This window comes from Salmo salar, chromosome ssa01 (genome assembly GCF_905237065.1).
Source record: "Salmo salar chromosome ssa01, Ssal_v3.1, whole genome shotgun sequence".
Classification (NCBI taxonomy): Eukaryota; Metazoa; Chordata; class Actinopteri; order Salmoniformes; family Salmonidae; genus Salmo; species Salmo salar.
This window is the reverse complement of record NC_059442.1, coordinates 125,774,438-125,796,772: the sequence shown is the minus strand read 5'-3', so window position 1 is coordinate 125,796,772 and position 22,335 is coordinate 125,774,438. Positions and strand designations below refer to the sequence as shown.

The following is a 22,335-nucleotide window of genomic DNA, read 5'->3' as shown; positions in this document are numbered from 1 at the left end:
GTGTGTGTGTGTGTGTGTGTGTGTGTGTGTGTGTGTGTGTGTGTGTGTGTGTGTGTGTGTGTGTGTGTGTGTGCGCGCCTAATCTACTGTTCCAATGGAGATATGCATGGTGTAGGCCTCACCTCCATGACGAAGCGTTTGTCGTGGCTGCCCCCGCTCTCTGATATGAGCTCATACTTCAGACCCCTGCGCTTCTCATTCAGCTCCATGACGGGGTTCTTACCACTGGCCGTCAGAATAGGACCCTGAGTTCGGACCTGAAAACACGGGAGCAGAACAGAAATCAGATTACAGATCATTGAATGAAACTTCCTTTCATTTAAATTCAATTCAAATTCTGCTTCGTGTGTGGTGTGGACAACTCAAATGAAATGCCAATTCAAGAATTGAAATAAAATACTAATTCGCAACTCAATTCAGAACTGACTCCAACCCTGGTTTGTTTGTGTGTTCATGAGTGCGCGCGTGGGTCTGTACTGCACCTCCAGTGTATTTGAGTTGTCTGAGTGTGCTGTGTTATTGCTTGAGTGTGTAGATGATTCGCTCTTCCCCTCTCCGTCCGACTTCTCGTCTGCACTGCAGTCCAGGTCCGCATCGAACCCTGTGGGGTAACCCATCGCCTGCAGAACCTAGAGAGAGGCGAGGAGAGAAGAGAGGGAGAGACACAAATCCAATATCAAACCATTTCTGATTTCTTCCTCCATTCTAATGCCTGTTCAAAGGTAGCGTCTGTCAGCGGCATTTCCTAACGGCACTACTGTGGGTTTTGGGGTTCTGGACCGGTTCTGAGTGACTGAGTTTGAACTCCAACACACTTCTTCTGTTTCCTGTATTATAATGAACCTGGTTCCCTCGCGGCTAATTCACCGGCAGCACACAGAACCTTTGGGGCTCTGTAGTAAGTGGACCGGTACCTTTCTCTGTGTGGACGGAACAGGAGCTTTCTTTGTGTCTGACCCAAATTGGTGCTAGTGCTTACACACACACACACAAACACGCACATGCAAGTACACACACATGTACGCGCATCCCCGGGGCACCAAAGCAGAGCAGCATCGGGGCCTTTTATGGCAATCTGAGGAGGTTAGAGGACAATCCCAGCTCTATGCTTGGGAGAGCCTCTTTGTTAACAACGACTTTGGGATTACCCAGATTTGGGCGCTCCACAGCAGCCAGGAGGGGGGGCAGGGGACAGGGCATCCCAGTCTGACCGCAGCTGGAGCCCGAAAACACAACACTGACTGACTGCATGTCCTCACGCTCTGTCCTCACTCCTCTCACTCCTCTCACTCACAAGCACTCTCTCCTCTCCTCACTGCTCTACTCATCGCACAACAGCTCTGTCCGAATCACTCACTCTCACTCACAAGCACTCTCTCCTCTCCTCACTGCTCTACTCATGAATCACTCACTCCTCTAGCACAAAATAACAGCTCCCTGTCTGGACTACTCTAGCTGACAATAATATTATGTCTGTCTAGACTCTGACCCTGTTTACAAACACTAATGCCCCCGTGCTGTTGCTACTGTAACACTACCAGCACCATTTTCACACATTTTACAGTAAGTTGTAGAACTCTCTCCAGGGGTACTTGCCCTTTCCTAACCCCAAACGACTATTTTCACACCTTCCCAACATTTATCCACCCCTTCTCTCATTGACCAGGCCAATATTGGTCAAACTCTGTTACCTTGACAGCGACATGCAGCTTGGCGGTCTTCTTGGAGGAGCCTGAGGCTTCGTAGACGGTGCTGTCTAGGTCTACAGACATGGTGAAGACAGGAGCGTGGACCGGGCCGGACTGGGACAGCAGCTTGTACTGCAGACCTGGACGTATCTGATTCAGACGCATCAGAGCATTCATTGGTTGGTTGGTGTCTATTGCTTTGCTGTCGAGGACTAGGGAGGAAAGAGATAGAGATACCGGAGAGAGGGTTAACAAAATAACAGTGGTCAAATCAATGGATATTTTTTTTAACCTTTATTTAAATAGGAAAGTCAGTTAAGAACAAATTCTTATTTACAATGACGGCCTACCCCGGGCCAAACCCTCTCCTAACCCGACGCTGAGCCAATTGAGCGCCGCCCTATGGGACTCCCGATCACGGCCGGTTGTGATACAGCCCGGGTTCGAACCAGGGTCTGTAGTGACACCTCTAGCACTGAGATGCAGTGCCTTAGACCGCTGCATGGTGTTATAATGAAGACTTTTTGACAGAATATGTGAAGAGATGCCTTGAAGATTTCGATTGTGTGTTTGAGTTGTACAAACGGCACCCTTGCTTCCAAAGAGCTTCCTTTCTGCCCGATTCTAACTGCGGAGCCTAAGTAGCACTCCAACCACCAACTATTTCCTTGAAAAAACAAAAACCGTTCTGAGGAGCTACGCTAGCTAGCTGTAGCCTCCTCATGCAACAGCTTCACGTTCAGGCTATGTGCATTATTCTATTCCGGATTCCTCCTTAAAAAACAAATTGCTAAATCTGCTTCTTTCTAACCAATTACTTTTCCTCTAATGGGGAGGACAGGAAAGGGAACAGCTGGATGGCTTTGAGAAACATTAGAAATCAATAACATTGATTTCCCAGTGGGTTGTGTTGTGTGTATCTGCCTTGAGAGAGGAAGGAGGAGAGAACTAGAGATAGAGGTAGGGAAACGACAGCCTGTTCCCAGATCTGTTTGTGCTGTGTAGCCAACACCTATGGAAATGTTTGGTAATGACAATGACCATAGGAGTTGGCTTTACAGGACAAACAGATCCTGGGTCAGGCTAGGAAAGGAGGGTTTGATGTAGGTGTCATGTCTTTTATAGACAGAGAGAGAACCCCTGCAGTCCAGTCATATGGTGTTGGTCAGAACAGAAGGAAATGAGTGCCTCATTCTCTCCAGGACTCAAGCATTTCCTCTATAAGAGAATGTGTCTGGCCTTCTAGAAAGTCTAGACAGCTGTTATCATCAGGCCCATGAAGCTTTGATAGACTTGACTTATAAAGGGCCAGAGGGTTCTGCTGACCAAGTGAGCTGACCAGTAAAAACAAAAAAAACGAGCTATGTTACAAGTAACAAACTAGAGAAACTACTGGCCCTATATGTCCAAGTCATATTTCCGTGGACAATTACGTTTATTTCTTATTGTTACTTTTTATCTCATCACATGACCCAGGGAGGGAACTTCTCCCAGGTCACATAACAGAGCAGGGTTAAGAGGTTAGGTGTCAGGGAGGCGGGGCTGACCTTTCCTCAGGTTCCTCTTCATCTTCTTGATGAGGTCTTTGTCGTCCGTGGGCCCATCCTCGTAGGGCCTCTTCAGCCCTGAGCCCTCCTTGTCTGACCATGGGTACTTCTGGGAGGGTTTACTAGAGGGGAGAGGGTCCATCTCCAGCACCTTGTAGATGTGACCGAACGCCATCAGTCTCAGGGCGTGCTGGAACAGAGAGACACACACAGCAGAGAGGTTGAGGAGAGAAAGAAACCCAGGCACGACAGACAGCGGAGGAAAAGAGGAGAGGAAGAGACAGAAATGGCAGACAGGTGTGGACGGAAAGGGACAGACAGGACAGATGAAAACAGAAAGAGACAACTAACCAAGCACACAGACAGGTGAGGAGAGAAAGAGGAGAGGAAGAGACAGAAAGACACACAGGTGTGGACGGAAAGGGACAGATACACGATGGAGTCTGGTCTAGTGGCAGAGCCGCTGACTCCGGATCACACAATCCCCCCCCCCCGGCGATGGGGGGTTTGAGCCTTGTCTCGGCTCATCTGTCTAAGCCCCTCTACAGTCCAGTGATTAACAATGAGAGGAGAAAAACAGAAAACAGAAAGAGAAACAACTAACAAAACAAACAGATCTAATCTCTGTGGTTCATTGATCCCATTTACAGGAATCAACTGGTTTTACTTTTGTTTGTTTTTATGTTCAAGAGCCTATTCAGCAACATCTTCCATCACACTCACCCAAGAGTCACAGATGTTGCTTAGCAACAGTGGCTCCAGTACTAATCCCAGGTAAACAATACAAGCGGATGATTAGAGCTGCACTTTTCTTTGGCTAAGATGAGTGGCATAGAGAAGGCACTGGGCCTTCATGGATCACTATGTACAGTATGACTATGTATGGACAGAGATAGGCCTGTATTGTGATTGACAGGCTGGCACCAACTATCCCTCACTGAGATAAATTAAAGTAGAAGCAGCACTGGTTTTCCTACTTTACTTTTTTTTTATATAGAACTTCTGATATTGATTACTGTATTTTTGGGAAGGAGCTTGCAAGAAAGGCATTTCACTGTACTTGTGAATGTGACAATAACACATGAAACTCCACAGTCAATTTCCGAATGCAAATATATCAGAGGCGCTCAGGAAATGCTCAGATATTCATATGCAGCGTTGCTTCATCTCATTCCCAGAGCCTCTCTCTATCTCTCTCCTATCTAGCCATGTATCTACTACAATACAATTAGCCACATTGACATTCCATTGCCATTTCACCTTCCTACAAAGGAGAGGGCAGGACGATCCACTCAGACATGCAGCCCCGCTCTATTCCTAACCCGGCTTAGTGGAGCACACACACACACACACACCAGGGTTTCTGTTAGCAGGTAATAGCTGTTTTTTTCCCGATACATTTTTTTTTTAAAGCTGATGAGTAAAATTCCCGCCAGTCAATTCGCTTTAAAAAAAAAGTAAAAATCCCATTGCAAAATAATGCTTTTTTGCCAATTAATTGATGGAAATACAGCTGTCACGTCCTGAACAGTGAAAGAGGTCATTTGCCATAGTAGTATGGTCAGGGCGTGGCGGGGGGGTTTGTTTTGTATGTATTTTGGGTTTTCTGTTTCTATTTTGTTTTTCATGTTTTGGCCGGGTATGGTTTCCAATCAGAGGCAGGTGTCTTTTGTTATCTCTGATTGGAAGCCATACTTAGGCAGCCTGTTTTCCTTTGGGGTTTGTGGGTAGTTGTTTTCCGTTTTGTCTGAGTACCTTACGGAACTGTTGGCTGTCATTTTGTTATTTTGTTTAAGTGTTCTCATCAAATAAAGTAAGAATGAGCACTCTACACGCTGCGCCTTGGTACCCTTTCATCGACCGCTGTGACAACAGCTCCACAAACAAAATGCAGTTGTATGTTAAAAACGGTTTTAAAGGCCACGATTAAAAATAGCTACCATTTTTATTTCTCAACTGGCCTATTGAAGCACATTGCTGTGCTTATAATGTGAAGAAATAATAGTTTATCAACATTTTGATCTGTTGCATCAGCCTCATTGCCTTTTAAAGTTTTTTGATGTAGCCTAGGCTTACTGGTTGTATGAATTTGCCACCACCATGCTTCACTGTAGGGATGGTGCCAGGTTTCGGAGCTCTACGGATTCCTTCGACCTCGTGCACTGTCAACTGTGGGACCTTATATAGACAGGTGTGTGTGCCTTTCCAAATCCTGTCCAATCAATTGAAATTACCAGAGGTGAACTCCAAGTTGTAGAAACATCTCAAGGATGATCATTGCACCTGAGCTCAATTTCGAGTCTCACAGCAAAGGGTCTGAATAATTATGTAAATAAGGTACACTACCGTTCAAACGTTTGGGGTCACTTAGAAATGTCCTTGTTTTTGAAAGAAAAGCACATTTTTTTCACATTAAAATAACAAATATATAAATATATATATATATATATACACACACAGTATCAGTCAAAAGGTTGGACACACCTTCTCATTCAAGGGTTTTTCTTTCTTTTTACTATTTTCTACATTGTAGAATAACAGTGAAGACATTAAAACTATAAAATCACATATGGAATCATGTAGGAACCAAAAAAGTGTTAAACAAAGTAGACACCCTTTGCCTTGATGACAGCATTGCACACTCTTGGCATTCTCTCAACCAGCTTCAAGAGGTAGTCACCTAGAATGCATTTAAATGAACACGTGTGCCTTGTTAAAAGTACATTTGTGGAATTTCTTTCCCTCTTAATGCGTTTGAGCCAATCAGTTGTGTTGCATTTCTATTTTGTTCAGTATATGTTTTGTACTCAAGTACTCAAGAAAAAAAACATTTGTGAGTACTCGAACAGTAAAAACATTTCAACACACACACACACACACACACACCCGTCCCAGGGGTACTGAGGCAGGATTCATGGGTCGCCATGGCAGTGGTTTCCCACGCTCATCATCAAGGTGCAGCTCTTCGGTGGGGGCCCAAGGTGTTGGATTGATGAGGGGGGGTGTGTGTGTGTGTGTGTGTGTGTGTGTGTGTGTGTGTGTGTGTGTGTGAAGCGCAGAGAAGAGCATCTTAAAGAGGGTTTCCCCTGTCTGACAGGAGTGTAATCTCCAGGCTATAGATGAGATAAGACTGGCTGGAGCCCCCGGCTGATCACACTAAACACTCACACCATGGACCGTATGGAGTTCTGCTCTGAGACTACCCAGTACTAATGTTCCCTCTAAACTGCTGCGCAGAAGAAATATTAGCCTGAGCAGAGAAGCACAAGATTGAACTTTCACAGAGTTTTCCCCGTTAGTTAACACTATCAACGTTTCCCTTCACTGTGGGAATTGTGATCGAATCAACAAAATATTAGTCACTTTCAATGCAACATACAGAAACAAAACGAACTATGCAAGACTTAGTATGCAAAACTAACTATGAAAGAGATTTTGTTGTAGGGCTGGGTGATATGGCCAAAATATCATATCGCAGTATTTAATAAAACAAAATGACGGTATGACGGTATTTAACGGTATTTTATGTTTTTTAATAATAGAAGTTCTACATTTGCTTCATGAGTAGTGTGTGGCAACACATACATGCCAAGTGATTTCAATGAGTTTTTCTCCATTCTGATTGTTTTATACTGTTCATTTCAACTTCAACCAAAAATATTTTTCAGCATTTTCATCAATTTCTGCATTTGCTGCACTCATTTGAGATCATTTCCACACTGCCACATAGGGCTACACGATATAGGAAAACAATCTAGGCCTTATTTTTAACCAAATGTTGCAATTGCGATTTGACTTGCGATTTAGAGAAAAACACTTGCGTGAACTGTTGGAATCATGGAAATTGAATGATTAATCTAATTCTATAGTTAGAATATAATAGTGGGCACTTTCAAATACAGTGTTGTTTGACATGACAATGAATGAAAATGCCAGGAAGGAGTTATTGTGACAGGGTAGGAACCAAATTGTTGACAAGTGTTCCCTAGGGGACCCTATAATCTTAGGCTACATTGAATGTTTTCTCTTAGCTACTTCAGGTAGCTAACATGGGCTGCAGTCCAAACACGTTATTTTTAGCCCCTCAGCCGTTTCCCTAGTCACTTTCCCTCAGGGGAATCGCCATCGAAACCGGATGCAGTTTGATTGCCATCTTTAGTGGAGGTCCAATTTACTAACGTTTCCCCCTCTGCCCTCGATTTAGCTCGAGGGAGCGAGTGAACAACTTTGGTCACTTGTGGAGTTGATATGACCCAGAATTCAATGCAAACTGTAGTCACATGTCAAACTCTGGTGGCCGCGAAGTGTCAAATTAAATTTAAAAAAGGCTGCATTTTCGGCATGTCAGAAGAAAGTATGAAGCTAGCTTGCTAAAAAAATATATATGTACATTGATTATAGCGTTGGCAAATTGGCTTAGTCTCGTAGTGAGGACATTGCTAGATTCATAAAACATATTTTTGCAATTCTGAAATTTATTGGAACAAATGACCAAACCATAAAACTAGCGAGGTGAGAGATGACGAAGAAAGAGGTGAGAGAGATGACTGAAGTAGCGAAGTAAACTATAAAAATGGACGTTACACACAGCGTATCACATTTAACAGACCAAACATGTAAAAACTGTTATAGAAGGTAAAGTAAAAACCCAAAGCGGTCCGTGCATCAATACCGGTATATCGTAAAATACGGTATACCTCCCAGCCCTGCATCGACATGTAAGACTCAGCCCGTACTCTACACAGATCGGTGAGGCATAACCAATCAGAACTGCAGTAGGCCTATATGCAAATAAACCATTGACATATATAGATCTGTGCTATTCACTTTGAACTGGATTGTGTTTACAGCATGAGCGGTTGTAAGTAGATGTTTTGAGATCAAAGCGAGACCTGCATGTAGCCACGTGTGCACATTTGTTCATATCCTTTGCTAGTTAGTGAGTTATTAGCCCAGTTATAGATCATCAAATCAAATCAAATGTATTTATATAGCCCTTCTTACATCAGCTGATATCTCAAAGTGCTGTACAGAAACCCAGATCATTTGTAGTCAGCAATGGGGGAGTGATTGCTTCCTACAAGAGCACCAAACGTGTACATTTCTACACATCTTTGAGAAGTGAGAGGGGAAAATAGCTTTTTTTGCATCAATCAACAACAATATTTTCAGTCACCTCCTTGTCTGAAGGACAAACAGGTTAATGTCAAGCCCTGCATGTTTTTTTTTTTTCAAAAGTCATGTGGAATTTAGGCCTACATTGAACACCACACATTGGCTGCTACTGTAGGCTGAATGATAAAACAACTATTTCAATGTTAAAAATGTTATTTCTCCATTGTTTTTGATGGTAGACCACTCTGGTAGAGCTATATTATGATCAAATAGCCACAGTAGCCTACGTGACCACTGTCTGAAACTCTAACTTAAAGCTGGTACAGCCTCAGTATTCAAATTAAACATGCACTGGATGTTGCACAGAATTTTCCCGATGTTCAAGTTTGCATTGAGTAGACCTGAAATTTGCTCAGGGCTGAATTCTTTTTGAGGGAACTTTGCCCAGGACTGCTATCTGACAATACCAATGTCTGGGTTCAAACCTGATTCTCACGCAAGCCACAAGACATGGCTACCCCTTGGAGCCAAAGAGCCTAGGCATTAGCATGGGGAGCTTAGGCAAGGTTCACAGAACCACTTCCGTTCCACAGGTGTGAGGTGAGGTTTTACCTGTGCGCTGTATGTGATGGCCTCTGCCTCCTCGTCTGTCATGGCCGTTAGGGTGTTGGTCAGCTCCTTCTCACATGGGTCGTGTAACCCTGGTCCTCCTGGGGGTCATAAGTAGACAAGGAAAAATCTTAATTTCATTCAACCTTTATTCATACAGGTTACTCTCACTGAGATATAATCTCTTTTGCAAGAGATAGCTGTCCAGTGTGACACCAATATTATTCACGTACTGGTCTTTCATAACGATATTAATATAGATAGAGTGTCCTTCAATCACTTCTAGTGCCTTCAAAACGACCTCATCGAGCGTGGCACATCAGTGAGGCAAACACACCACCTACTCCTTATTACATCATCAGTCAGATGAGCAGTCGTGTCCTGTGCACCCAGGTTAACTAAATGAGCCTCTGATTACTACATCATTCAATACTAATGAGTTATGACTTTATCTAATCATCAGAACCTGATTATTTGAAAGGAATAACAGGATTGTTTTTTCCCATGTCAGTTTGTAACAGGGAAAGTGAAAGGCAGAAAGAGAGAGAGACAGAGCAAGAGAGAAAGATAAACAGAGTGAGAGAGAGACACAGAGCACGAGAGAAAGATAAACAGAGTGAGAGCGAGACAGAGACAAAGAGAGACAGGTACAACGCATTTGGAAAGTATTCAGACCCCTTGACTTATTCCACGTTTTGTTATGTTACGGCCTTATTCTAAAATGGACTCAATTATTCTAAAATGGATTAAATCAACACACAATACCCCATAATGACATAGCAAAACCAGGTTTTTCGAAATTCTTGCAAATGTATTAAAAATAAAAAAACGGAAATATCACATTTACATAAGTTTACTCAGTACTTTGTTGAAGCAACTTTGGCAGCGATTACAGCCTTGAGTTTTCTTGGGTATGACACTACAAGCTTGGTACACCTGTACTTGGGGAGTTTATCCCATTCTTCTCTGCAGATCCTCTCAAGCTCTGTCCGGTTGGATGGGGAGCGTTGCTGCACAGATATTTTCAGGTCTCTCCAGAGATGTTCGATCAGGTTCAAGTCCGGGCTCTGGCTGGGCCACTCAAGGACATTCAGAGACTTGTCCCAAAGCCACTCCTGCGTTGTCTTGGCTGTGTGCCTAGGGTCGTTGTCTTGTTGTAAGGTGAACCTTTGCCCCAGTCTAAGGTCTTGAGCGCTCTGGAGCAGGTTTCATCAAGGATCTCTCTGTACTTTGCTATGTTCATCTTTCCCTCAACGCTTGGCATTCAGGCCAAAGAGTTCCATCTTGGTTTCATCAGACCAGTGAATCTTAAAGGCCTGATTGGTGGACTGCTCCAGAGACGGTGGTCCTTCTGTAAGGTTCTCCCAATCTCCACAGAGGAACTCTGGAGCTCTTTCAGAGTGACCATTGGGTTCTTGGTCACCTCCCAGATCAAGGCTCTTCTCCCCCAATTGTTCAGTTTGGCCGGGCGGCCAGCTCTAGGAAGAGTCTTTGTGGTTCCAAGCTTCTTCCATTTAAGAATGATGGAGGCCACTATGTTCTTGGGGACCTTCAATGCTACAGATATTTCTTGTGCCACGACACAATTCTGTCTCGGAGCTCTACGGACAATTCATTCGACCTCATAGCTTGGTTTTTGCTCTGACATGAACTGTCAACTGTGGGACCTTATATAGACAGGTGTGTGCCTTTCCAAATCATGTCCAGTTAATTGGATGTACCACAGGTGGACTCCAAGTTGTAGAAAGATCTCAAGGATGATCAATGGAAACAGGATGCACCTGAGCTCGATTTCGAGTCTCATAGCAAAGGGTCTGAATACTTATGCAAGTAAGGTATTTCTGTTCTTTATTTTTTATACATTTGCCAAAATTTCTAAAAAACAGTTTTCGCGTTGTCATTCTGGGGTATTGTATGTAGATTGATAGGGGGAAAAATGTATTAATCAATTTTAGAATAAGGCTCTAATGTAACAAAATGTGGAAAAAGTCAAGGGGTCTGAATACTTTCCGAATGCACTGTAGGTACTGTACCTGGAAGGAGGATTCCTGAGGCGAGACACTCCATGACCCTACGGAGGGCCTCCCCTGCACCCAGCGGCCGGTTACACGTGGCTATGGCCTTCTCACAGATCAGCTCCAGGGGCTGGGGGAGATATCATGATCAAGATAAAGCAAGGACAGAGCGATCAGATCAGCTGTTAATGGCACACAAATCAGTCTATGTTTAGTACATGTTTGGTCTGAGACACCAGTACATGTTTGGTCTGAGACACCAGTACATGTTTGGTCTGAGACACCAGTACATGTTTGGTCTGAGACACCAGTACATGTTTAGTCTGAGACACCAGTACATGTTTAGTCTGAGACACCAGTACATGTTTAGTCTGAGACACCAGTACATGTTTAGTCTGAGACACCAGTACATGTTTAGTCTGAGACACCAGTATAAGTTTAGTCTGAGACACTAATATATGTTTAGTCTGAGACACTAATATATGTTTAGTCTGAGACACCAGTATATGTTTAGTCTGAGACACTAATATAAGTTTAGTCTGAGACACTAATACATGTTTAGTCTGAGACACTAATACATGTTTAGTCTGAGACACCAGTACATGTTTAGTCTGAGACACCAGTATATGTTTAGTCTGAGACACTAATATATGTTTAGTCTGAGACACTAATATATGTTTAGTCTGAGACACCAGTATATGTTTAGTCTGAGACACCAGTATATGTTTAGTCTGAGACACCAGTATATGTTTAGTCTGAGACACCAGTATATGTTTAGTCTGAGACACTAATATATGTTTAGTCTGAGACACTAATACATGTTTAGTCTGAGACACTAATATATGTTTAGTCTGAGATAATAATATGTTTAGTCTGAGACACTAATACATGTTTAGTCTGAGACACTAATTTATGTTTAGTCTGAGACACCAGTAAATGTTTGGTCTGAGACACTAATATATGTTTTGTCTGAGACACTCATATATGTTTAGTCTGAGACACTAATTTATGTTTAGTCTGAGACACCAGTAAATGTTTGGTCTGAGACACCAGTAAATGTTTGGTCTGAGACACTAGTAAATGTTTGGTCTGAGACACTATATTATATACACTAATTTATGTTTAGTCTGAGACACCAGTAAATGTTTGGTCTGAGACACCAGTAAATGTTTAGTCTGAGACACCAGTAAATGTTTGGTCTGAGACACTAATATATGTTTTGTCTGAGACACTAATACATGTTTAGTCTGAGACACTAATATATGTTTTGTCTGAGACACTAATACATGTTTAGTCTGAGACACCAGTATATATTTAGTCTGAGATAATAATATGTTTTGTCTGAGACACCAGTTTATGTTTAGTCTGAGATAATAATATGTTTTGTCTGAGACACTAATATATGTTTAGTCTGAGACACTAATATATGTTTTGTCTGAGACACCAGTATATGTTTGGTCTGAGACACTAATATATGTTTAGTCTGAGACACCAGTAAATGTTTGGTCTGAGACACTAATATATGTTTTGTCTGAGACACTCATATATGTTTAGTCTGAGACACTAATTTATGTTTAGTCTGAGACACCAGTAAATGTTTGGTCTGAGACACCAGTAAATGTTTGGTCTGAGACACTAGTAAATGTTTGGTCTGAGACACTATATTATATACACTAATTTATGTTTAGTCTGAGACACCAGTAAATGTTTGGTCTGAGACACCAGTAAATGTTTAGTCTGAGACACCAGTAAATGTTTAGTCTGAGACACTAATATATGTTTAGTCTGAGACACTAATATATGTTTTGTCTGAGACACTAATACATATTTAGTCTGAGACACTAATATATGTTTAGTCTGAGACACTAATATATGTTTAGTCTGAGACACTAATATATGTTTAGTCTGAGACACCAGTATATATTTAGTCTGAGATAATAATATGTTTTGTCTGAGACACTAATTTATGTTTAGTCTGAGACACTAATATATGTTTAGTCTGAGACACTAATATATGTTTAGTCTGAGACACTAATATATGTTTTGTCTGAGACACCAGTATATGTTTGGTCTGAGACACTAATATATGTTTAGTCTGAGACACCAGTACATATTTAGTCTGAGACACTAATATATGTTTAGTCTGAGACACTAATATATGTGTAGTCTGAGACACTAATATATGTTTAGTCTGAGACACTAATATATGTTTAGTCTGAGACACTAATATATGTTTAGTCTGAGACACTAATATATGTTTTGTCTGAGACACCAGTATATGTTTGGTCTGAGACACCAATATATGTTTAGTCTGAGACACTAATATATGTTTAGTCTGAGACACCATGTTTAGTCTGAGATAATAATATGTTTAGTCTGAGACACTAATATATGTTTAGTCTGAGACACTAATTTATGTTTACTCTGAGACACCAATATATGTTTAGTCTGAGACACCAGTATATATTTAGTCTGAGACACCAGTACATGTTTAGTCTGAGACACCAGTATATGTTTAGTCTGAGACACCAGTAAATGTTTAGTCTGAGACGCTAATATATGTTTAGCCTGAGACACTAATATATGTTTAGTCTGAGACACCAGTATATATTTAGTCTGAGACACCAGTATATGTTTAGTCTGAGATACCCATTGTTTGTGGAGAATCCAACAATACCAGTGTGCTGGAGTTTATTATTTTTCTAATACAGTGTCTTTTCACAGGACAACTGGAAATAAGCTAGGTGAGCGAACTGCAGTACAGACAGTCAGAGACTGACAGACTTACCCATCCTTTCAGCGGCTCCCAGGCTGGTAGTCTATTGCACATGTCTCTCAGGATCCTGAGGATGATGACACACGACTTCAACCCGTTTACTCTGGCCTGGAGTCGGAGAAGAGAGGGAAGGTAACACTGAGGCATACTCACACTAACAGAGGAGTGCAATAGACACACATTAGCTAGCGCGAGATTTGATTTGGCTAAGAATAATGTTTTATAGACTGTCACTAGAAAAGGGGTTGAATTATAAACTTGAGGAATATTCGTTCGAGTCTGCAAATAAAGGTTTGCTTGAAAGAGGATACATTATTTTGAGGGAAGCTTTGACATAAATGACAGTCAGGCAGGTTTCGAAACAGCCAAAAGAAAGAAAAGTGTAGCAATTGCTTTTGTAGCCTTACAATAATCTCTCTCTCTGTATGTAGGCTATTATACTAAACAGAGCATGATTGAGAGATTCAATGAATGAGTAATTTTTGTATGAGAGAAATAGATTTTCTTTTAAATCATATTGTTTTTAATTGCGGATAGCTGCCGTTTCAAATAAATTATGTATTTTTATTAATTGATTTGATTCATTCATTTTCACGTGATCATAAGGCTACAATAACAATGGAGAGGTTAAGTAGAACTGAGAGCCAACCTGGAACCATTTGGCATGTCGCAGAGCCGCCAGGGCCACCAGGCATCTGTGCCTGTCCAGCATGTCTGCAGGGTCTGTCAGCTCAACACCCTCCACTGGTGAAATAAGAATGGGATATATATATCGTATAAAGTAGAACACACACAGAAGTGTGTGTTTGAGATCGACTGTATATCCACTACTGACTGACTACTGACCACTCTTTGACTGACCACTCATTGTAGAACAGCCAGTCTGCGGTTGCCGAGTGCAATATAGTCGATCCCAAACACTCCCAGACACATACATTCCTAATCCCAAATCGAACCATGGCCCATACCTCCAAGACATTTGATCTAGGATGATTGGAGAGGTGTAGGTAAGAGTACGTTTTCAACATATTGCTTACATCTCTGCAATAGGGGCTAGGGGTCAATTTGGAATTGGGAAACACACACACACGACAAAGGGACACACACACTTGACCAAGGCAAAGTTCTGTCAGAGTACAGCGAATGATTGGCTGAGGATGAGCGTCCTGACGATATGATTGGCTGTGTCAGATTAACAGAGATGAATGGGATTGTGGTGTAGCTGTGTGAGAGGAGTTGTTCAGATAGTTAGAACTTCCATTCCTTCTAAAGTATCTTAGAAGAGCCATCCACATTTCCAGAACAAAGGTAAATAAATATTCTCAATCATTTTCATATCATATATATATATATTTCTTATCCTGATACCCATATTTCCAGGACATCTATTTATATGATCAGAAAAAATGTGTCTGGGACGCCAGGCAAAGCTAGGGTTATTATGATAAGACAAAAGCACGTATCTTACATTGTGATAAGACAAAAATATTTATCTTACATTAGTATTTCAGAATGTTCTCATTACAATGTGTCACGGCTTCCGCCGAAGTTGGTGCTCCTCCTTGTTCGGGCGGCGTTCGGCGGTTGACGTCACCGGTTTTCTAGCCGCCACCGATCTACGTTTCATTGTCCATTTGTTTTGTCTTTATTGTACACACCTGGTTTCCATTACATTATGATTTATTCCCTATTTAACCCTCTGGTTCCCACATGGTTTTTGTGCGTGTTTGTTTGTTGTTAAGTGTTCGCTATTTCTGTGAGCTGGAGTATTTTCCCTGCGTGGAATAATTTTTGTGGTTTATTCGAGTAAAGTACGTTTGTTACTCAGTTCTGTGTCCTGCGCCTGACTCCGTCCTACCCGCTGCACATTGACACAATGAGCACATTAGTAAATTCCACTCAATTCCTCTCCATGTACTCAAGCATCCAGACTGGTTGCATCACTGCCTGGTATGGCAACTGCTCGGCCTCCAACCGCAAGGCACTACAGAGGGTAGTGCATACGGCCCAGTACATCCCTGGGGCCAAGCCTCCTGCCATCCAGGACCTCTATACCAGGCGGTGTCAGAGGAAGGCCCTAAAACTTGTCAAAGACTCCAGCCACACTAGTCATAGGCTGTTCTCTCTGCCACCGCACGGCAAGTGGTACTGGAGCGCCAAGTCTAGGTCCAAGAGGCTTCTAAACAGCTTCTACCACCAAGCCATAAGACTCCTTGACATCTAATCAAATGGCTACCCAGACTATTTGCATTGCCCACCCCCCACTCACCCCCTCTTTTGCGCCGCTGCTACTTTCTGTTACAGTACCTTGCAAAAGTATTCATCCCCCTTGGCGTTTTTCCTATTTTGTTGCATTACAACCTGTAATTTAAATGGATTTTTATTTGGATTTCATGTAATGGACATACACAAAATAGTCCAAATTGGTGAAGTGAAATGATTTTTTTTAAAATTAAAATCATTATTTTTTTAATTAACGGAAAAATGGTGCGTGCATATGTATTCATTCCCTTTGCTATGAAGCCCCTAAATAAGATCTGGTGCAACCAATTACCTTCAGAAGTCACACAATTATTTAAATAAAGTCCACCTGTGTGCAATCTAAGTGTCACATGATCTCAGCATATTTACACTTGTTCCCGAAAGGCCCCAGAGTCTGCAACACTACTAAGCAAGGGGTATCACCAAGCAAACGGCACCATGAAGACCAAGGAGCTCTCCAAACAGGTCAGGGACAAAGTTGTGGAAAAGTACAGATCAGGGTTGGGTTATAAAAAAATATCCGAAACTTTGAACATTCCACGGAGCACCATTAAATCCATTATTAAAAAATGGAAAGAATATGGCACCTCAAGAAACCTGCCAAGAGAGGGCCGCCCACCAAAACTCACGGACCAGGTAAGGAGGGCATTAATCAGAGAGGCAACAAGGAGACCAAAGATAACCCTGAAGGAGCTGCAAAGCTCCACAGCGGAGATTGGAGTATCTGTCCATAGGACCACTTTAAGTCGAACACTCCATAGAGTTGGGCTCTACGGAAGAGTGGCCATAAAAAAGCCATCGCTTAAAGAAAAAAAAAAGCAAACACGGTTGGTGTTCGCCAAAAGGCATGTGGGAGACTCGCCAAACATATGGAAGAAGGTACTCTGGTCAGATGAGACTAAAATTAAGCTTTTTGGCCATCAAGAAAAACACTATGTCTGGCGCAAACCCAACACCTCTCATCACCCCGAGAACACCATCCCAGAGTGAAGCATAGTGGTGGCAGCATCATGCTGTGAATGTTTTTCATTGGCAGGGACTGGGAAACTGGTCAGAATTGAAAGAATGATGGATGGCGCTAAATACAGGGAAATTCTTGAGGGAAACCTGTTTCAGTCTTCAAGAGATTTGAGACTGGGACGGAGGTTCACCTTCCAGCAGGACAATGACCCTAAGCATACTGCTGAAGCAACACTCAAGTGGTTGCTTTAGCACTAAGGGGAAACATTTAAATGTCTTGGAATGGCCTAGTCAAAGCCCAGAACTCAATCCAATTGAGAATCTGTGGTATGACTTAAAGATTCCTGTACACCAATGGAACCCATACAACTTGAAGGAGCTGTAGCAGTTTTGCCTTGAAGAATGGGCAAAAACCCCAGTGGCCAGATGTGCCAAGCTTATAGAAACATACCCGAAGAGACTTGCAGCTGTAATTTCTGCAAAAGGTGGTTCTACAAAGTATTGACTTTGAGGGAGTGAATAGTTATGCACGCTCAAGTTTTCAGTTTTTTGTCTTATTTCTTGTTTGTTTCACCCCCAAAAAATATTTTGCATCTTCAAAGTGGTAGGCACGTTGTGTAAATCAAATGATACAAACCCCCCGAAAATCAATTTAAATTCCAGGTTGTAAGGCAACAATATAGGAAAAATGCCAAGGAGGGTGAATACTTTCGCAAGCCACTGTATTATCTATGCATAGTCACTTTAATAACTCTACCTACATGTACATATTACCTCAATTACCTCGACTAACCGGTGCCACCGCACATTGACTCTGTACCGGTACCCCCCTGTATATGGTCTCGCTATTGTTATTTTACTGCAGCTCTTTAAATTACTTGTTCCTTTTATTTCTTATTCATATTTTTTAAACTGCATTGTTGGTTAGGGGCTTGCAAGTAAGCAATTCACTGTTGTATTCGGCGCATGTGACTAAAACAATTTGAATTGATTTGAAGCAGCAGGTCCGCAACGGAAATCTTTGTGTGTGTGTGTGTGTGTGTGTGTGTGTGTGTGTGTGTGTGTGTGTGTGTGTGTGTGTGTGTGTGTGTGTGTGTGCCTAGCTGCTTCTGGAGTGGATTATTACAATGCCTCCATGAAGCAGAGAGCAGGCGAAATAGCCGCAGCACTCTCTGTACTCAATGTCCCAGAGAAACTGGCCCATAGCTAGATGAGTGCAGAGAAGATAAAAACAGACCTAAAACTAATCATAACATCAGCAGCATTTGTCCTGCTACTTATCATACAGCACCCCCAGGTACTGTACCAGCTTTAGTACACTGAGTACGGAGCAGGGAAAAACAAGGCGACTCGTATGGATGAATAAAGTAGCCTATTATTTTTCTATCCCGTATTGGTTATCTCTCCCGCCATTCCACTATTCCAACACTCCCAGCTACACAGCTACTGCACCAGCTCCTCTACCTGCGGTGTGGAGTGAGAGGACAATAGTTTAGCATCGCTATATGGGGCCACTCAAGGCTTTACACAGGTTAATGTCACTCATTCCTCTCTTATCCTTCCCTCTCTCCCAATCTCTCTCTAACCCTCTCTCTTCCGCTCTCTCTCTCTCTCTCTCTCTCATCATCTCTCCTCAGTCAGACCACCTGACTCAGCTACACAACGAGCTCTGGCTGAGGTTATGAATGGCTCTTTGAAACTGACTTTCAGTGCTCCAACCGACACTGACAAATACAGGTTTATCCAACAGGAAGCGCTAACAAATTCAAGGTTTTGTTTTGCAGTATCTAATCTGGTTGAAAATAAATCACGACCCTCCTTCACATGAATGATTGATTATGAATTACATTACGGCACAATTGTGAAATCTATACATTGATCTGAACACAAAATAAGAGAGCAGTAGTATAATATATAATTCCATTACGGATCAAAAAGCTGTGTCAGAAAGGGCACTTATTGAAACTTGAAATGGATACATTTCTGCACCGTAATAGGTTCCATAAAACGTTGCCTAATAGGATACATAAAGCATTGCCTATCGATCTTAAAGGAATATATACAGCCTCAGTATCTATTGAAATGGAGTGGCTCTCAACTTGGCTTGCCATCCAGAGTGGGCAATATTCAACTTTTGAAATGGTCACGTTCTTTTAGCTGAGTACAGACACCACTGGGACTGATGGTGGGTTCATACAAATTACCATCCAGGCAAGGCACAGCGGGCGATATTACACCCTTAGATATATGTCGAATGAAGGTCTGCTGAGACCAAAACATCACACTTTGTTTAATCTTTAATTATAATGGAGAGAGTGCCGTGCCTCATCTTGTAATGCAACGGTACTAGACTCTGGAGATGGCCCTGTTCTTTAAGCTATGTACTGTACCGACTGTGTACAGACACACTGTTTACAGACAGACACCCAGCCTGGGTTCATACCAATTGCTGTGATGAGTTCCTCTTGCCAGTGAGTTGCTGTGTGACACTGAGCTGTTCCTCACTGCGACGGGGCCCTTGACCCGCTCGTCTCTCGCTGGAAATACAACAGGTCGGGGGGGGGGGATAGTTCCCCTTGATCTACAGCCGCCCCCGTGTCATCTCTCATCTCTCACTCAGACCTTACTGTCGAGCAAGCTAGACCAGCACCACGATGGATGGGTGCGTTCCTGGCTCCGCTATTGATTTGTCGGGTCTAGATGTCTCCCTCTCCCTCTCTACGTTCCAAATAGCACCCTATTCCCTATATAGTGTGCTAGTTTTGACCAGGGCCCATAGAGATTAGAGTGTGATTTGGGACGCAAACCCCTACCTCACGCCCATCTCCTCTTCCCAATTACAAACATGCCACACTCCCCACCAGTAGGCTACCACCGACTGAGGAGGAGCGATAGGACAGGAACTGCTGCCATTTTATAACCCTTTTGAGGGATGTTGTTTAGCAATGTTTCGGCTCTCACAACATCACTTTACAGTGAACAGTCTCAAAGTGACAAACTACCCGAGTATGTGAAAGAGATGGAGAATGTGATGATGAGAAAGAAAGGAATGTGGTGGCTGGGTGTTGATCAGATCCGTGTTCGTTTACACCGGTCTTTTCTGTATGGTTTCTTTGGTCTCACGCGAACCTCACTTAGTCAGGGGTAGTGAAGACCCGGGGAGAGGGAGAAAATAGACAGTTAAACAGACAGGGAGAGACGATAGACAGAGGAAAGGGTTAGAAAGATAGACAGTGGTGTCTTATCTGCAGAGAGAACATGTGTATTCTAGGGTGGGGCTCTGACTCTGCCCTGTCCCGGCTCCCCAAAAAATTGTCAAAGACTCCAGTCACCCAAGTTATAGACTGTTCGCTCTGCTACTGCACGGCAAGCCATACCGGAGCGCCAAGTCTAGGACCAAAAGGCTTCTTAACAGCTTCTACCCCCAAGCTATAAGACTGCTGAACAACTAATCAAATGGCCACCTGGACTATCTACATTGCCCCCCCCCCCCCCTTTGTTTTTACACTGCTGCTACTTGCTGTTTATTATCCATGCATAGTCACTTTACAAATTACCTCAACTATCCTGTACCCCCGAACATTGACTCAGTACCTTTACACCCTGTATATAGCCTCGTTATTGTTATGTACATTTATTGTGTTACTTTTTGATTGATCAATTTTTTTAAACTTTCGTTTATTTAGTAAATATTTTATCAACTCTATTTCTTGAACTGCATTGTTGGTTAAGAGCTTGTAAAGTAAGCATTTCACGGTGTTGTATTCGGCGCATGTGACAAATACAATTTGATTTTGATTTTCCTTCTCCCAACCCATGGGTCAAATGTATAGTCTTGGTGTTGACCATGATACATGCTACAGGGCTGCTGAGGCAGCATAGCAGGGTGAAGAATCACTATGACCGCAACCATGTTCACCACTTTCAAGATGAAAAATATTTTTTATTGTGAAACAAAAAATATATGAATGAGCGATGGCCGAACGGCATAGGCAAGATCTACTGCATCTTGCCTATGCCGTTCGGCCATCGCTCATTCATATATTTTTATGTACATATTCGTATGCATTCCTTTATACTTGTGTGTATAAGGTAGTTGTTGTGAAATTCTTAGGTTAGATTACTTGTTAGATATTACTGCATGGTCGGAACAAGAAGCACAAGCATTTCGCTACACCCTCATTGACATCTGCTAAACATGTGTATGTGACAGATAACATTTTATTTAATAAGAAATAACTAAATAAAATTGAAAAAACTTGAGCGTGCATAACTATTCACCCCCCCAAAGTCAATACTTTGTAGAGCCACCTTTTGCAGCAATTACAGCTGCAAGTCTCTTGGGACATGTCTCTATAAGCTTGGCACATCTAGCCACTGGGATTTTTGCCCATTCTTCAAGGCAAAACTGCTACAGCTCCTTCAAGTTGGATGGGTTCCACTGGTGTACAGGAATCTTTAAGTTATACCACAGATTCTCAATTGGATTGAGGTCTGGGCTTTGACTAGGCCAATCCAAGACATTTAAATGTTTCCCCTTAAACCACTCAAGTGTTGCTTTAGCAGTATGCTTAGGGTCATTGTCCTGCTGGAAGGTGAATCTCTGTCCCAGTCTTAAATCTCTGGAAGACTGAAACAAACTGTTGAGGGAAACTCCCTCAAGAATTTCCCTGTATTTAGCGCCATCCATCATTCCTTCAATTCTGACCAGTTTCCCAGTCCTTGCCGATAAAAAACATCCACACAGCATGATGCTGCCACCACCATGCTTCACTGTAGGGATAGTGTTCTCGGGGTGATGAGAGGTGTTGGGTTTGCGCCAGACATAGTGTTTTCCTTGATGGCCAAAAAGCTTAATTTTAGTCTCATCTGACCAGAGTACCTTCTTCCATATGTTTGGGGAGTCTCCCACATGCCTTTTGGCGAACATCAAATGTGTTTGCCTATTTTTATCTTTAAGCAATGGATTTTTTCTGGCCACTCTTCCGTAAAGCCCAGCTCTGTGGAGTGTACGGCTTAAAGTGGTCCTATGGACAGATACTCCAATCTCTGCTGTGGAGCTTTGCAGCTCCTTCAGGGTTATCTTTGGTCTCTTTGTTGCCTCTCTGATTAATGCCCTCCTTGACTGGTCCGTGAGTTTTGGTGGGTGGCCCTCTCTTGGCAGGTTTGTTATGGTGTCATATTCTTTCCATTTTTTAATAATGGATTTAATGGTGCTCCGTGGGATGTTCAAAGTTTTGGATATTTTTTTATAACCCAACCCTGATCTGTACTTTTCCACAACTTTGTCCCTGACCTGTTTGGAGAGCTCCTTGGTCTTCATGGTGCCACTTGCTTGGTGATACCCCTTGCTTAGTAGTGTT

At 42.4% G+C, this 22,335-nt stretch overlaps 1 protein-coding gene across 12 annotated transcripts in view; it reads right to left on the bottom strand.

Annotated features, from left to right (window-relative positions):
• The window catches only part of LOC106561621 (spermatid perinuclear RNA-binding protein), a 123,390-nt gene that overhangs the window by 16,776 nt on the left and 84,279 nt on the right, over positions 1–22,335 (bottom strand). For all 12 annotated transcript variants that reach the window (XM_014125805.2, XM_014125775.2, XM_045688338.1 and 9 more), the window contains 8 exons: positions 14,400–14,494; positions 13,763–13,858; positions 10,993–11,104; positions 8,963–9,060; positions 3,236–3,425; positions 1,692–1,900; positions 483–629; positions 123–257 (listed from right to left, as the gene is read on the bottom strand). In XM_014125805.2, coding sequence (XP_013981280.2) covers positions 123–257; positions 483–629; positions 1,692–1,900; positions 3,236–3,425; positions 8,963–9,060; positions 10,993–11,104; positions 13,763–13,858; positions 14,400–14,494 — 1,082 coding nt within the window. The remainder of the gene's footprint in view (positions 1–122; positions 258–482; positions 630–1,691; positions 1,901–3,235; positions 3,426–8,962; positions 9,061–10,992; positions 11,105–13,762; positions 13,859–14,399; positions 14,495–22,335) is intronic.